We start from the raw sequence: 17,897 nt of genomic DNA, 5'->3' as shown, positions 1-17,897 counted from the left end.
GGAAAACACACTGAAGTCATCTAGATATTACTTGGAGAGATTCCTTACATCGTATAATCAGAAAAGCCTGACAATTCTCAACAAATTTCACACAGACACACACTGCAAAACATTATATCAGCTTCTCACTGTATTTTGTGTGAGTCAACAGAAAGAGCGTCACAGGACATTTTTAGTAAATGATGTAAATTTGGGTGTTTATAAATCTCAAAAAATGTGCATGTGTTGTGACAATAACTAATTATTCTGCTATCTAAAACGACTCCTACATCACAAATGTATGATTTATATTATAAATAAACTAAAGCTTGCTGCACAGGCATACATACAGTGTAAGACATGTAGTAAACTATATAATAAACATTAAGCCTTTAAAGAAAATTAAATATCAAGTCTCCTACAACTTAAGGCACATACTGCTCTAATAATTATACATGATTATAAATGCACAAACTACCTGTTCTAATATTAGCATTGAAGCCCTTTGTCCTGTCTATAAAGCAGTACACAACCTCCCCAGATTACTGACTAACCTTTGTTTTAAATTGTAATACAAATGCCCAAATCTTTCACTGCTTATCTTTAAAAATAAACATTTTTCACTTTTATCCTTGTTATGTCAATTTAATATATAGTAGGTTTCATGACATTTGAATCTTTGCTTGGAGTGTGCTGTACCCATAGATGTTTGGATGTTTTTTATTTAAACTTGAGTGAAAAAATCTGGCATGTCTATGTTGTAATGTGATGCAGATGTGGATCCACATACAGATGAATCCAAGCTCTCTGTGCAGCCTGAGTGGAGGTATGTACTCTGAGGGTGTTTTCTAGTTTTAAATGTGGACATTTGATAGCACCAGAAGCTACATCTACAGGTTTTTGTTTACATTGTAAATCCATGATTTGGCTGTAATCTAAGTAAAAAGCAGCTTGCTTCCCCTCCTGCTTGAATCTGGAACTAGTTATGTAGGCAGAGCTTCCGGTTCATGTTGGAGAGCCCAGCAGGGTGTTTTCCTTCAGGCAAAGTATGCATAGAGAAAAATGTTAACGCTGACCAGCAGGACAGCATTGACACAGCAAAATCTGGACCAGAATAGGTTCTCTCGGATGCTTGGAACTCTGGGAGTTGGAGTTTCTTCTGACCGCCGTAAAGCAGAAATACACAGTCCTGCCCCTTGACCACATGTAACTTGCCGTTTTGGCTCAGAGCCTGCAACACATATCAGAAACAGGAAGTTACACACGGTGTATGGTTTCTATTTATCACATGGTAACTGGGGTTTTGCTAAAGTTTTCAGACTCTTACCCTGAGCGCTACGGTGGCTGACAGAGGACACTTTCTGTAGAGGAATTTCTCTTTGTGGTCCTTCAGTTATCGTCCACCAGGTCAGGTTACATATCTGGGAAAGAAGAAAAACACATGCAATACGTGATGTATTGGCTTTGGCTTTAGAATGGACACAGACAGTTGTGGTAACTGGTTTTTCTTCTAATCTGAGGTTACAAATGTAGTAAATATGTAATGACACAACCCAACTGTAAGTATTTCATCAGAAAAGCTGAGGTTTGCAGATTGAGTTCATACAAAGGCCCAAATAACATCCGATCATCTGACTCAGGTGTGACGAATGGGTCCTTAGTCCTTGTTTTATGTGCAACAATAGTCTGACTGTATTCTGCAGTTTAATGTTGATCTTTTGGATTTACATTCTGTATGCCTGGCTTCTTCGGCTGTTTTCCATTCATGGAGATCAGCCCGCGGATAACTCACTCACATGTTCCTTTACCTCTGATTTATCCTTGTTGTTTTCAGTTGATAACAGCACAGCTGTATCAACAGTAAAACAACCTTAAAAAACACACTTCCCTAATTGTTCAGTTATTTACTGTATCCATGTGTACACACCTGTTCGGGGCTGGGCGGCGGTGTGAGCAGCGATACCACAGCAACCACGATAGCAGTGAGCCCACAGAGCAGGATGGCGAAGTGAAGGTAGTGGACACTGCGTAACACCAAAGGCGCCGAATCCACGACACCACATATGGGAGGAGGGAAGGCAAACTCCAGCACCATCCTACACACACCCACCACCAAACCCACCATCAGGCCCCAGAAGGCGCCCTGAAAACACACAAACACGTGTATATGACATTACATTGATTGATAAGCTGCAGGAATCCCTCTAACGGGTGTGTAAATGCTCACACTCACTTTCCCACCACAATAATCTGTCATCGTTGTCACTTCTAACGTACATGCACGTGCAGTGACACAAATAGGTCTCTGTCTCTTTGTCAGTTTACCCTTCACTGAAGAATGTGGCCCATGCAGTTTGACTATGCACACATGAAAGGTAATCACCTTGTCACAGCAGACGGAGCAGACATCTGCACTCACTCACTCACTTTGAATACAATTATGTTATATAGGCTTCTGCTTCTCAGTCAAATCAAGCAGTTTATGGTTGTGTGCTGCATTGTGTATGTACTGTGTTTGTACCTGTGTGTTACCTGCTTCACTTTTATCACCATTTATTACAGCCAAAAAGAAAGAACGATGTATTGAAAAGAAAGTAATGTGGAGGGTGACAGAGATGTCATTTTCGGGTTATTATCTTGACTATCTTGATCCTGATTCAAATTTGCAAGGACTGCACACTTCATGTTCCCATGTAAACGACTCCATTTGCAGTCTACACTACCACATGACTCACTGTGTGACACATCCTGAACTGATGTGTGTCCTTTGACCTCACTCAGATTTTTGCAAGATATGCTCAGTGAACATATCGCTATGCTCATATAAAAAGCTCACACCTTGTGTGTAACTGCAATCTCTCAACATGTTTTTCATAGGTCATTAACCTGATTTCTGGAAGAAAGCTAAGTAAACTAGGAATGCTCTGATCGGTACATCGGAGAAAGTAAACAACCACGCCACAAAACAACGCAGGAGAGCCACCTCCATAGGACAGGACTCAGCTGTTCACCTTCACCTCCAGGAGAAAGGACACTCCTTTGAGGACAACAATGTCCACATCCTAGACAGAGAGGACAGATGGTTTGAAAGAGGAGTCAAGGAAGCCATCTATGTTAAGCTGGAAAAACCATCCCTTAACAGAGGTGGTGGCCTCAGACATCATCTTGCTACCACATACAATGCAGTGATTCCATCCATTCCCAGGAAGTTTCACTCAAGTCACATGTTCACAGCGAGAACAATGGACCGTCAACCTGTCCCACCAGACACAGTCAGTCAGACCAACACAGGTAAGTATGGAGACATTTAGTGCTATTGTTTGAGAGTTTCACACAGACCCACCCACTGAGGTCCTCCACCACATATAAACCATGTTTCCCCACCAAACAGTTAGAACTGATGAAGCTGCTTGGATGAGCAGCGAAACGTCTTCAAGAAACCTCCACAAGTCCAGACGCCTAGCTTCAATCTCTTTGAATGAAAATGACCTGGATGACTGAGAATCTACATCAACACCATTTTTAGACACCGACTTTACTTCACCACCACTCTGCCCAAATTAGTGTTTATTATGATGTTTAGTTTGCTGCTGAAAAAAACATATTAGCAGGAAATAGGTGGTTAAATAAAATTGATCAGACAAAGTATTATTTTTAAGGTGTGGCTATTGCCATTTCAAGTGTTATCCCAGGTAGTGCTAAAAGGTAATATTTATATTCAGTGATTAGAATTAGAGTTTACTTTAAAAAAAAAAGTCTTCATTGCAGTTGTTGAACAGCACGCCAGCGGAGTGCGGACACACCCAGGACTGACTCGTAAAAAAAAGGGGACTGAGTCTTGAATATCCAGCAGACTTTACATGCAGTCAAACAATGTTTGAACACGTGCCAGCTGATAGACAGTCTGCTAATGTGACTGGTATCTTTACGTTTAACTCACTCTTATCTAGTAATAATCACAACTTCTGTCATTTTGTTATCAGACAAATACAATGGCTTTGAAGTCTGAGTGCAGTGAATTCATGCTGGTTCACAAGAAATAACAAACAATACACTTCATAAAATGAAACACAAACATCACACACTCTCACACACACAGGGGAGTCCACACCAGTGAGAGAGAGAGACTGCTGAGCAAAGCAGGATCCCATGTGATGCCTATAAAAGTTTACAGTGTAGGAGAAAGGACAAACAGTGCCCAGTGAAAAATCAGAACCCTCTTAAAAGTATTCCTGGGAAAAGATTTAATGTTTTTTAAATAGTGGGGCAGTTGTATGTTTGTGTCTAGGGCTGTAAGGATTATTAATGACAATGTTGCTCTTATCTTTCATGTTATCCTGATTTTCTGACATTGTAATGTGTTATTTAAGCTACTGCTTACCAGCCAAATTAGACAGTTTATACTTGTGTATTGTGCATGTCTGTTCTTGTGTGTTACCTGCTCATTGGTCCTCTTCCAGAAGACGGCCATTGTGAAGACAGCAGTGACAGGTGGGGCGAGGTAGCTTGTCACTGACTGGATGTAAACATACAGCTGCCCGCTGTTGGCCGACTGAAGGATGGGGATCCACACCACGCTCACCACCACCAGGATCACAGTCACAATCCTGGGACAGACAGAACGTCCTTTTCACACTCTCTGTACACATAAGTCTCTCTTCTCTAAGCCTTGTGTAAACATTCCTTCACAGTCACTAAAGCAGGACAGATGTTCTAAAGCTCTTCCACCAGTCTATAAGCGACATACCTGCCGACCAGTAGCAGCTCTTTCTCAGGGGCTCGTGGGCGGTGCTTCTTCCAGATGTCCATGGTGAAGAGTGTGGAGCTGCTGTTAAAGATGGAGGTCAGCGAAGACATCAGAGCAGCCATCATCACAGCAATCATAAGTCCCCGCAAGCCTACAACACACACAGACACACACACAGATGTGAGCCAGGAAAACCTTGACAGATTAGAAAATAGAATTACTATCAATATTTGGGATAAGAGCTGTGTTCTCACCACTTGGCATGAGTTCAATGACCAGTTTGGGAAAGGCGATGTTGGAGCATCCCACCTCAGCTCCACACACACGCACACACTCCTCTGGATCCACACATCCTACAGTGTCTGAGGGTGCAGACAAAGCTTGATCAAATACACACACAATCTTCTCACCCAGATTCCATGTTCTTCACTGTGATTATCATTCGAAGTCTGTTTGTTTTTCAACATCTGTTGAGAAACCAACTTTCTGGTGTTCGGCCAAACAAGGATCAAAGTTTAGTAAAATAGAATCTTGGTACTCATAGAAAAACCAATACTGTGACCATCTGTGCTGTAAATGTATAAAAACACGTGAATGTCTTTATGAAGACCTGCCTGCTGTGTAATACCATACTGTCATGGGACAGAAAATGAAAGAACTCCTCACCACCCACTGTCATCTGCAGCCTTTTTTCCTCAAAGTAATGCTGTGTGACTGTAATCACATCACATTGAATTGACTTTTTCTACAATAATCTAATGTTCAAAGGTCTGTGGGATGAAAAAAAAGTTGATACCCAGTTTAACCCTTAATCCTAAAATACATTTTTAACCCTGATTCAGACCATCATTATTTCTCAGTGTTTTATCACACAGAACATCCAGCGCACAGATCACTAAGCAGCCATCAGATGAGTCTGTGTGGATAAATGATTATGTTTGTAAAGTTAAACTATGAGTCCCAGCAGGGTTAGTTATTACACCGTCTTTCGTAAGGGTTGTGATTTGGGGTGAAAAACATGTCCTCTCTCTCTCTCTCTGTCTCTCTGTCCAGGGAAGAGGGTGGAGTTTTACAGCTCGCCGTTGCTAACCCACTACCGGACACTCCGCCTTTCTGCCCCCGGTGACCGAGCTTCCGTTGCCGAATTCCAGGTCAGAGACACGCCGGCAGCTCCACCGCACGGTCTACTGGACCTCGGTTAAACTTCGTGTCTGCTGAGAGTTAAAGAAGAGCAGCTGTGGACTCGGGCGTAGTGAAAGTTGGATCGCGTTAGTGAAGTTTAGCGCTTTGTGTGTCGTTTGAACATCTGTGAACGTCTGCAGTCAAAGTGACTCGTCAGCGCAACTTTGACTCACGCAGTGTTTCGACACCTTTTATAGGAGGGTTAATGACTTCTTTCTCTATCTCAAGTACGTGTTCCGCTTTGGACTGACTCACTGGCAGACACTCATCCGCCCACTGCTGCCTGGATCCATGACTGCCGGGCCCCGGGGCTGGAGCAGCTGAGCCGTGCCGCCGCCGCCGACGCAGCTACCTGGCCCCCGTCAGGTGAAAAGGCGTGGCAGGGCGGGGGAGCTTTGTTCAACAACACCTGAGGGAGAGTCAGTAACCGGAGATCTGCGCGGAGCCGGAGCCCGTGTTGAGGAACTGATAGCGGTCCCCTTTCCCTCTGATTAAATCTCCACGGTCCCACCGGACGGATCTGTTTACCACGCGGACACGGTATGGAGCGTAATGACTGATCGCACTTTTTCTCAGTTTGTCCGGACTGACGAGCGGAAAGTGGGTCAGAGCGGTTTGACAACTTAACTGTGTGTTGACCGGCGGGTGCAGCGGGCTCATGGCGCTCTCTCAGATCCAGTGTCTGGACGACCACCACGTCAACTGGCGCGTGAGCGAGAGCAAACCAGAGTTTTTCTACAGTGAGGACCAAAGACTAGCGCTCGAGGCTCTCATCACCAATGGCCGCGACGCGTTCAAGGACTACGTCCATCAGAATGGCATCCGGGAGTTCCTCTCGGAACAGGAGCAGGAGCGGATTACACGCACAGCAGAGGCCTACCGGCCTGGGCATGAGCATCACCAGAAGCCAGACACGCCGGGCCAGAGCAGCATTACTCCAGGCTTCGGGGAAGAAGCTGGAGACGGTGATGTGTCCCTGGAGTACTGGCCTGACCGGTCTGAAGCCTCGGTGGCAGAGCTGGACCTGGGCTGGCCCGAGGCTATCTCATACCGAGGGGTCACGCGCGTGACCGTGTACACGCAACCTCCAGCCGATGGTCACACACACATCAAGGAAGTGGTGCGCAAGAGCATTGCATCAGCTCAGAAGGTAAAAGATGGAGGTGTTAAGTTCAGAGGATGTCCACCAAAACAGACATGTTGTTTTTATTTAGACTTTTACCACCTGGTTTAAAGTCTGGTGGTGACGCCTGGATGTTTTATTTAGGAGGCAAACATGTGGGGTGACAAAACACATTCCAACAAAGAACAAACTGTATAAATGCACCACGTCATTGGAGTCTTAAAAACTGTTTTTAGCTGTACCATTGAACGCACCACTATAATAATCTGCAAAGCCAGCCTGACAGTCACAGAACTTTAATAGTTTTATAAGGACATTGTGTTATATGTAAGGGAGGAATAATTCATTGATGATTGGTTCTCTGGCAGAAATAAATGTTTATGTGTCTCGACTTGTTGCAGGTAGATAAAATAGATAAACAAGGTATTTAAAGTTGCCACTGTTTCATCTAACAAGTTATATGATGTGCCTGCATCGTTGCTCTTAGTCATGGCAGAACAGATTAACTGATAAAGAGTTTGTTGCCACACACTCACTGTCACTTCTATTCTACTACTTCTATTGTTTGATCTTCCGTAACACTGACAGAATATGGATGTTTTTTTTGGGTCACGGGTTTGACTTGTTGTTTTCAGACTGCTGACAGTTATTTATTTACACACGAGGCAAAGCTAATCTGACACCGACTTCTTCAGTCTGACTTTAATTCAGTCTTGTGTGGCAGACCTACTTCCCCTCCTGTGCCACTCTCACATCCACACACAGCACAGTTTTATTGAGACCAGCCTGAGCTTGACGCAGCAGTGGAAAAAAAACCCATCTGACATCATGCCAGAAGCAGCCTATAAATCAACTTTAACTCTGAATGCTGGCATGCTGATATGTAGCACAGCAACAACAAAAAGCATTAGACTCAACTTGAAAGCGAAGGCCTACACGGCTCGCTCTTTGTGCTGACAGTAAAGGTGACTTGACTCTATGGAAAAATATTCGAACTTATGGAACAACTTTTGGTCACAGGTGTGGCTTTGCTGTGGAAAACATACTGTCTTTAAAGAACATTCATTTTCTGGACAGCAACGATATTTGCTCTAATTTATTGTTTGAACTCAGTTCTCACAAGTGGCCAGCTTCCTATGAGGATATAATTGTTTCAATATTGTTGATAAGAGCAGTTTAAATCAAACCCACCCTTGCAGATCAGGAAACAATAACACCATTTGTGGCTTCCTGTGTGTGTGTACAGGTGATAGCTGTGGTGATGGATGTGTTTACAGACGTGGATATCTTTCGAGACCTGCTGGATGCAGCCTTCAAACGTAGAATTCCTGTGTACATTATCATCGACATGGCCGCAGTCCCCTGCTTTCTTTCCATGTGTGGCAGAGCTGATATGCATCGTGGACACCTAAAGGTTAGTATGCAGGCGCACGAGGTGCAGATCGTGTTTTGATAAGGTTGGAGGTGAGCCAGTTGGAGAGATGGCTGACACGTTCGCAACAACAGAGAATGGGTATTTTTAAAAAGCTCTATTTTTAATAATACTATATATGGGGGATATTTGAAAGTAGGGCGCATGATTCATGTCAGCTGACAAGATTGGCCTGCAGGCTTTTGTAAAACCAGCTAGTGTTTGGCTGCAAGTTAAAGTTCTTTGGTCTTCTAGGCAGTAACAGAAAATACTTAGTACTTGATGTGATTGGAGGGGGGTGGGGGTGGGGGTGGCGGTGGCTCGGTACAAAATATTTTAGATGACTAGAGGCCAAAAAGACACTAAACACATTCCCGCCTGTGCTGCAGGCGATTAAGTGAAACACACACACACACTGTGTTTACTTGCTGTATATATGTTTCTCTTTCAGTTCTCCTTCTTCCTTCCTCATCACATTAACTGCCAGACATCCCCTCACTTTCTCCCTTTCAATTCTTATCGCTGCTGTTATTGTGAGCGTTTATGACTTCTGTGAGATTTCACACAGAACATTTAGCACTCAGCCTGGAACCACACCCTTATCACAGGGCTCGAAGACAAACACCACAGGGTGTGTCATACAAGCATGCACATACATGGATATAGTCCGTGCTCTAACCTGTACAGCTACACAACACTGGGATTTGGCATTATTAATGCTGTGCATTGACTCTTGAGCAAAAAGGAAATTCATTTTTTTTTCTGTCTCCACTTTCTTGTCTTCTTTATTTCTCTTTTGTTTGCTTCAAATCCTTCCTCTCATCAATACTAAATCCCCTAGAGCCTTAGTTTACACAGCATTGACCCTGTATGTCTGTGTCTGTGTGTGCAGAATTTGCGAGTGCGCTGCTGTGGAGGTGTGGAGCTCTTCACACGGTCGGCACAGAAGGTCCGTGGATCTTTGAGCCAGAAGTTTCTACTGGTAGATGGAGATAGAGCCATCTCTGGCTCATACAGGTGAGCAGTGCAGCAGTTTAGTGCAAAGACAAACCCTCAGAGAATAATCACACTGCAGTTCCCTACAGTTTGGAGTCTTTCAGCTCACCGCTTTAGTTTATTGATCCGGAAGATGCTAAATGCAGTTGTGTTTAACAACTTGTCTTTTGCAGTTTTCAGTGCAGCATTAAGTCAACTGTACAAGGCCAGCCCAGTGCAAAAACAACAGACCAATCTAGCATCAAGCTGTTGAATTGAGAGAACAATTTAGCTTTTCCAGTGATGGAAAACTAAACGTTCATCTATTTTTTCCAAAAGTGTTAACTGTAGCATTGATTCTAAAAGATAAAAAGTTAACATATAGTGATAAATTTATAGACTTACATCTCATATAAACAAACCAAATGCCAAGAACAGCTGTGACAAAGGTGTGTGTCTCGTGTTGCAGAGATAACTGCATGATATGTGATATCTGATATCAGAACCTGTTACCTTGAGAAACATCCTGCACATTGTTCCTTTAATACATCACACAATTATCATTATCATACACACACAGCACCATATGCCATCTGGGAATACTGCAATGATTGAAAATACGGGTAACACATTACACATTGTGCCAAAGCTCCACTTTTTCCCTTGGAAACCAGTGATCACATGTTCCAGTGAGCTTAAATGTTATCAGCCAAAGCTAATTAGACAGATTCCGTTTGTCAACTGCCATGTTTAATTGTCTATTTACCAATAGTTCTGCATACTCTCATAAACTGTATCCTTGTTCTAACAGGAAGCCGAGGAGGAAAATTTATGTCGTGTGATCAAAGCGTATAATCTGATGCATGACTTGAGGGTAGAATGTCTGGTGTAATAATTAAATTTAATAACTGTTGGGGTTGCGATGGAAAAAGAGTTAAGATGTAACTGGGCTGGACAGGCAAACAAGAGCATTAAATAGGAGTTTCCATTTCTGTATCATTCCAGTTTCACCTGGTCCTCCTCTCGTTTGGACCGTAACCTCATCACTGTCATCACAGGACAGGCAGTGGAGACTTTTGACCTGCAATTTCGTGACCTATACCTCATGTCCAGAGGTGTGTCTCTCAACAAGGTTCCTATGGTAGATGAACCAATCCCAGACCCACTCCCTCAGATGGCTCCTACTCCCGTGCCAGCTTCTGTAGCTCGAAAACTCATCAATCCCAAGTATGCTCTTGTTGCCACGGGAACCCACATAAGTCCTTCCTCCTCTGACCAAAACTCCAGCAACAAGAACTCAAACTCCCAGAATCCCACTGGGCTAAAAATAATGAAAGGACGACTTAAGGAGGTTATTGAGGAGCCACCCATACATCCAGGGTTAGCCAATCTGGAGAAAGCATACCTGATCCCATATCTGCCTACCTGGCCAGAGCCAGACCCACCAAGTGATGTGATAGGCTTTATCAACATCAGGGATGAAAAGAGAGCCAATCAGGTTCATTTACAGAGGTCAGAGAGGTTTGAGGTTAGTCAGGCTATACGTTTTAGCTCACCACTGGCAGTGGCAGCTCAGACTGAGAAACCTGTTTCAGGTCAGGATGCAACAGCTGCAGAAACACCAAAAGATCCTGCTGGGAATACGAGCCCGGACACCTCTACTCCAGTGAGTCCAACCAACACTTCCCAAAAAGACCAAACAGATTCCCCTCAACAGCCCAGCGCACCTCCAACACAGGACACACAACCAAATGCACACATCTCTACACCACCACCCAAAGTTACTGCTGATGCACAGTCATCAGACAATGTCACGCAATCCCCAGAGACACAAACTACAGCCCCTCCTGTCCCCAAACGCCGCACACTGCAGTTAGTTATAGACTCCACCATCTCAGAGCAGCACAGCGACGCACAGGTTACTCTGATAAAAATGGACCCACAGGAAAGTCATGGTGGCTCACTGAAAAAAAAGAAAACGCAGGAGTCAACACCAGGCCACATGACCTCAAAAGACAACAGCAGGGACTCTGGCAGCAATGGTGATGGCAGCCAAGACAGTACCAAGGTCATGTGTGACCAAGCAGCCAATGAGCATCCTTCAAGCGCGTCCACAGCATCAGAGGAGGAATTTTATGACTGTTCACAGACGACGCAGTGTGACCTGTTGACCAATGGAGTCACAACAGGGTCAGGTCGTGGGCATCGTCAAGGAGATGGGTTCAACATGATGGCCCGCCTCTCTCAGAGTATGCTGGACCTGCGTGAGCCCAGTCACTCAGAGGACAGTGCTGCCCTCATCCGCCAGTCACAGCAGCTGCGCAGGCAGGGACACCCGTCCCCACACAGGCACATAGGACAGGTAGGCAACGAGCAGTAATACTTTCAATAACTGTTAAATAAACAGTGTTATCTAGCAATAATTACACCTGGGTTATATTATATATATATCATGTAGTGTTGTATAATTGTAAATACAACACTTTTGTGTTGCTATATATTTTTATGTTATTGGGTATATGACAAATATCAAAAGAAATGTCGGTCAAAGTCCTTGATGACACAATGCTTGTCTTTAATGCTCACCGAGTCATCACTAATCAAAACTAGTTCAGAAATTCCCTGAATATATATCATCACAGACACACACGCAACCTTTTGAAAATGGGTGTGTTACATCAGTGGAATTAAAGCAAGTCACTACCTGATTACAGTAAACATGGCTTACTTTTCTTTCAAGAGTAAGGTGTGTGTGTGCGTGTGTGTGTGCCTGTCCACATGTGTGTTTGGATGCACCTGGATAGAGGGCTCGGCTGATCATGCCAGGGAGGACGATGAAGATGAAGGGCAGAATCTTCAGATAGGCAGCCAGGATGGATGCTCCTTTCACATGACTCATGTTCTTAGCAGACAGGGATCGTTGTACAATAACCTACACATACAAAAAGACATTGCCATACTTAAGCACAAGATAAAGAAATGTGTAGTGTAATAAAATATAATGCAATTAGTGCAGTGTAATGCACAACAAAACAACAGTTACATCCAGTTTAAGAAGATAAAGAAGTTAGAAGAAGATAGAAGAAGTAGATCTGGTGATCAAACTAGTACCCAATGCAGTGCTAAGTGAGTTAGCAATAGTAAAGGACTGAGGATTAAATGTGTTAAATAAATGAAGTATGTGCAGTTCTTTTCATCGCTCTCTTCCTCTTCTTTCCTTTCAGTTGTTTCAGACCTCTAGATCTTCCGGGCGTGACATCAGTGGCCCAAAAGTAATCATTGCTAAACCAGGAAGTTTTCATCGTCCCACCCGAACAGCTGCCCCTGTTATAGGAGGACATCGTTACTGGCAGGGCCAAATGCTGCAGCCTGACTCGGCCCAGCTGCGCGGTGAGTCCCGCTCAGGGCGATCACCGCGTCGTCACAGCCCAGGCTACAGGAAGACGGATCATTCATCACCACAGCCACCAGGCTTTCCATCAGGGTTACTGGGAGTGTCTCTATCAAAACTCAGCAATTTCAAACATTTGAGGGCCCGAGGAGGAGCATCACAGAAGAAAGCATCTCAGAGTAATAAGGCTGCAAGATAGAACTGTCAGCCAGTACAGGTACACAGGTGTTTGTTGTCACACTTCCTGCTAAGAAACTGGTGACACCTCGGTGTGGAATCTTTTCTATCTTCATTCTGATGAGTTGAGGCGCAACTTACAAGAACTGTTTCCTTGGGACTTTCTGGTTTGCCTGCAGGGCCTCAATAGAGAGCTAAACTTAATTAGCCGGAAAACTGAGGAAATCTATGATAATGATTTACCATTTGATATTTGTGTTTACAAACACCCATAGCATCCTCCCAGTGTTTTAATAAGATGGAGTAGATGATCAGTCTAACAGATGGTGCCACATTTGATCAGCTGTGATATTCTTCTCTGTCATCTCAGGCAGTTCTGTACACATTCTGTTAACAAATATTTCTAAATTACCTCAACTGCTTTTCTGCTCCTCTGTTCTGTAATGTTTCTGATGTCTCTGTCACACACAATATCAGACTATTTCCACCCACTGACAACAGTCAGACTCTTCGTTGGTACCTCTGTGATTGATCACTGATGAGGAGAAGAGAGGACTGCTGTATTCAAAGTTTTAAAATGTGTGGCAATGTGGTTGATTTTGTGTACTGATGTAGAAATATGCAATGTTAAACACTGACTTGGGACCAGAAATGAATGTTGTAAATAAAAGGGCAGATTGTTGCTGAACTAGCTTTTTTGTTTCCTTATTAAGTGACCAGTACATACCTGTTGTCCTACAGAACTGATCTGACTGTGGGCACGGTGAGATATTTTTAAGTGTGTCTGTTTTTTTTTTTAGAAGAATGTAATTGTAGCTTCTTGGTTTCAGAATGGACTTTTTAAGGCTGCAGTTTGGGTTTGGCACAGAATCATCATCTGGGCAATTTGATGGTGTCTGACCTGTTTAAGATTTGTGGAAGGAGTCGCATTAGTAGAAGGGTCTAGAAAGGAAAGTATTAAAAATAAAAGCAAAGATTATACCACCTTTTCATGCTGTGGGCAGTTGCAGACAATGAGTACGAACTTTTCAATTAAATGTAAAAACTATTATTAAAACAAACACTGGAACATGAGTTATATGTACCTATTACTGTCTTTTTGTTGCTGGAAACAAGCCCCTTTTAGAGAAGCTGCACTGTAGTGGAGTCCTTTCCCTTTACTTACTAAGTGCCTAGAGACATTTTTATTGTAAGAGACACTGCAACTAAAATTAAATTACTTCTAAGAAAGTCTCTGTACACCTCCCCTATAAAACTGCATTACGCATAGATCAGGAAGAGGGTACAACAGAGCTCTGTGGCATTTATAATTGTGAAAGGGGAGACATTTGTAAGCACCAGCACTTTACACAAAGGCCAGGTGACTGTCCTCTAGCAGAGATTCAGAACTCCACTGTAGAGATGGAGGAACCTGCCAGAAGGACGACCAGGGCATATGGGTTTGTCAAACTGTGAGTGACTCCGTGACCATTCGTACTGAAAACCACTGAAATGACTGTATGTTTGAGTGTAAATCTTTGACATACCTGGTCAGTGCACCAATACCAGGTGGCCAGTATGGTGAGCCCCAGAGTCATGCCAGGCCAGGGCAGGTCTCCGGTGACGGCGTCTCTGAATAGGTGCATGGCGTCCGGCCTCGGAAGATGGCAGGTACTGTTGGGTATAATCTTACTGGGCACTGCGAGACTGTACACACGCTCCAGGTTACTGAAGCCACCGATCTCGTTGAATGCTGGTAACAAACGTTTTCATTCAGTATTAAAAACTTTTTACATTTTTCCTTTAAATGAGTAGTCTTACATACCAGTAATTGTGAGGATAATTGCACCAACAATCATAATAAATGTCTGCAGAGTGTCTGTGTAGATGACAGCAGCAAGACCACCTGAGGGGAAGGCAGTGTGAATGTTCTCATACTCAGCTGTGAATAATGTAATAATAATAATGTAATAAATAATAAATTGTCTGCCCTCATGTCATCTTATACCTGCAATAGTGTAAAGAGCAGTGACCACCAGCATGAGGACTGTGGACAGGTAGAGGTTCCATCCCAGACACACCTGAACAAACAGGGCTCCAGAGTACAGGTCAGTCTAGTGGCACAAAAACACATCTGTCAAGATTTATTTTCACAGCCAAGGGTTTTGTGCTAAGCCTTTGCATGCGTTGTCCTACTGATATCTTTGTGAAGACAGACAGCATCAGTGAGAGGACAGCCAGGTATGTTCGGATCCTTTCTCCCCCAAAACGCCGTCCCAGATACTCCGGCATCGTCACTATCTGAACACACACATTTCAACATCCTTAACACAGCACAGCCAGAATCTCAGGTCAGTATGATCTCAGTATTAACATGTTCTGCTAAATATAATTGCACACCAAACAAGAGGAATACTGTGATTTATGGTCCCTGTTGTTAGAAGACAGTTGTGAGAGCAGTAGTGTTAACACCCTGTTGTGGAATGCACGAGGCAGGGATTCCTCGTTAGGTAAAAGTTTCTTCTTGACAACTAAATATACCTGATGAACCAGCCTTAAGAAGCAGACCCACTCTGTGTGTGTGAACTAACCCCTGAGGAAATGTAGACAGGGACAAAGACCCAGGCCAGAGCCAGCAACACGTAGGTGGCCTGAGTGGAAGAAAAGACAGACATAAAAACAAATGTGTTCAACCAGATTATCCACAATAGTTCAAGGAAAAAGAAATCCCACAGTTCAAACTTGTAAAACATTTAACTCGTTGTGATCTGCATGCATTTCATAACCGTAGAAAACAGCTGGATGGTGCAAAAAAAAAAAAACGGTTGTGATGCTGCCCCCTGCTGCACGCTGACTGCTCTGAAGGAATTCAACTCACTGCACACAATTGAGATTTACTTTACCAGACAGGGATATTTTGAAATAGGTTATTAAAGGAGATATCTATAACAAAGCCTAAAATCTAATGATTATTCAGATACAAAAGGATAACCAGTGTGCTATGTTGTCTTTGTTTGTCCAGTCATCACACCACAAAGGAAACTGCTTTTAGGCAGATTAGCAGGCCAGTTCTGCTTCATTCCAGATGGAATTAGTTTAGTTACTAACAAAGACATTAGAATGCCATCTCATAATGCTTTGTTGAATACATGCGTGCTATTTGTGCTTTTTTACTCACATTCCATTCAAAACCAGTGACAGCGATGCCTCCAGCAGCTCCAGTCCCAGCCAGTCCGATAAACAGGCCTGAGCCCTCTGAGCTGGCAAACAGAGATGATCCAATCTGTTCCCAAAGAAACAGAATATCTCATTGTTTCACACTGTTTTTTTGTATTCTACAAACCAGCGAATGTTTTATTCATATCTGACGTGAATGCTTTGTCAATTAGTTTTAGCAAAGTACGACAAATTATTAAAATTCAATTATTATTATTTAATTCTTCAAACCAATGGGTCACATGAAGGGTGTACTTTTTGACTCAATAATATTTCAAAGTATTGGTTGTAGTTTAGTTAAATACTGATGCCAGCTTGAGAAAACAGGGTTGGTTAGAGGGTTTTAAACCTCTTACTAAAGTAATTTAACTGCATATATTACAAACTACATTTAGGACAGTGCAGTCTCTGATCTATAGTAAATCACTGCTACTCACCGGCCACCAGGCCATGTCCCGTCCAGCCAAGAAATATCCACTCAGTGTATTTCTGCTCACCCTGCATGATGACTGTTAGAGAATTCTGTTACACACGAGCATCCACATCCCCAAACTGTATCAGCAGAAACAAACACATACACAGCACTGACTCTTACCCAGATGCCAACAGCAAGGTTTAGAAGAAAGTAGGTTGCTATGACAATAATGTCAGAGGAGCTGAAGGACTGCGACAATGCATAGAAGTTGATGGTGGAATTTGACATCCTGACAGTGGCGCTGCTTAAAAAATATGCCCCCTCAAAAAACAAAACAAAAAGCAAAGTCTTCTTCTTTCCCTACACCTATCTCATCAGACTACTGACTCACACTCGCACAATCTGACACCATAGACCACTTGGCAAACACCATAAAGAACACCTTATACTCTCTAAAACCTGTAAACCAGCACACTCACTTCCTCGCTGACACACACACACACAAACGCATACACACACCAGCCTTTGGCAAAAGTCCTCTCTCTGCTGAACTACAAGCTGACCTCTCTGTTACTAAAAATCTTAATGTGAGATGTAGAAGATGTGAAGAGGGCAGTCCCTTGCTTGAATTGATGATTAAACACATCACCTTAATGTGGCACCTGCAGCGCTGACACACACACACACACACACACACTGTGCTAGGGGATAATGGAGTACACGGTGTGGGTGAGCAGTGGAGTACAGCAGATGCTCATGTGGACCAGAGTCCATGCTGAGACACACACTTACACACACACACAGGTGGTCAATCATTGGCAATGACAAGTTTATAATCATTAGCGTCTCGACACACAAACATCCTCTGGTAAGTGCTAATAGGGTCAGTGAATGTGTGAGACAACAGCTTTGTGAGCTGTTTATGGTTTCATGGAAATCATTGAAAATATGTTTTGGGATTGTTACAAACAAAGCTTTTATTTACTTTATACAAATACTGAGATAAGTGTTTCACTTTACATGACACATTAACTGAAATATTTAATGTGTTTTGATAAAATATATAACTCTTTGGCCAAAGGTTGATGTTCTGAATAATTCCAATAAAAGAGGTTTGATACTTGTTAGAATAATTGTCGTAAATAAAGACTCTTTACAATGTCTTCCACATATTCTCCATCCATCCATAATAATGTAATATTATATAAAAAAGACAAAGAAAGTGACTGAATTCGCTTTGTGCTCTCTGATGTGAAATTAACTCAGTATCACACACAAACTGCTGGCCGGTGTTTGTCTGCT

At 43.0% G+C, this 17,897-nt stretch overlaps 2 protein-coding genes across 2 annotated transcripts; one reads left to right on the top strand and one right to left on the bottom strand.

Moving 5' to 3' along the window:
* Nucleotides 1-9: 9 nt before the first annotated feature.
* slc5a10 (solute carrier family 5 member 10) lies at nucleotides 10-17,220 on the bottom strand. The gene is made up of 15 exons (XM_028402645.1): nucleotides 16,776-17,220; nucleotides 16,618-16,689; nucleotides 16,143-16,247; nucleotides 15,556-15,615; nucleotides 15,161-15,265; nucleotides 14,973-15,078; nucleotides 14,790-14,870; nucleotides 14,512-14,717; nucleotides 12,214-12,349; nucleotides 4,981-5,088; nucleotides 4,727-4,877; nucleotides 4,418-4,586; nucleotides 1,907-2,122; nucleotides 1,307-1,400; nucleotides 10-1,210 (listed from the first exon to the last, which is right to left on the bottom strand). Exons 1-15 carry the CDS (start codon nucleotides 16,881-16,883, stop codon nucleotides 1,017-1,019), a joined length of 1,911 nt encoding a protein of 636 aa, XP_028258446.1. The 5' UTR covers nucleotides 16,884-17,220; the 3' UTR covers nucleotides 10-1,016.
* On the top strand, nucleotides 5,821-13,678 carry fam83gb (family with sequence similarity 83 member Gb). The gene is made up of 5 exons (XM_028400282.1): nucleotides 5,821-7,058; nucleotides 8,278-8,445; nucleotides 9,335-9,459; nucleotides 10,423-11,779; nucleotides 12,642-13,678. The coding sequence occupies exons 1-5, from the start codon at nucleotides 6,567-6,569 to the stop codon at nucleotides 13,005-13,007; spliced, it is 2,508 nt and encodes an 835-aa protein (XP_028256083.1). The 5' UTR covers nucleotides 5,821-6,566; the 3' UTR covers nucleotides 13,008-13,678.
* Nucleotides 17,221-17,897: the final 677 nt, after the last annotated feature.

This window comes from Parambassis ranga, chromosome 1 (assembly GCF_900634625.1).
Source record: "Parambassis ranga chromosome 1, fParRan2.1, whole genome shotgun sequence".
In the NCBI taxonomy this organism is placed as follows: Eukaryota; Metazoa; Chordata; class Actinopteri; family Ambassidae; genus Parambassis; species Parambassis ranga.
This window is presented reverse-complemented; position numbering and strand designations above follow the sequence as displayed.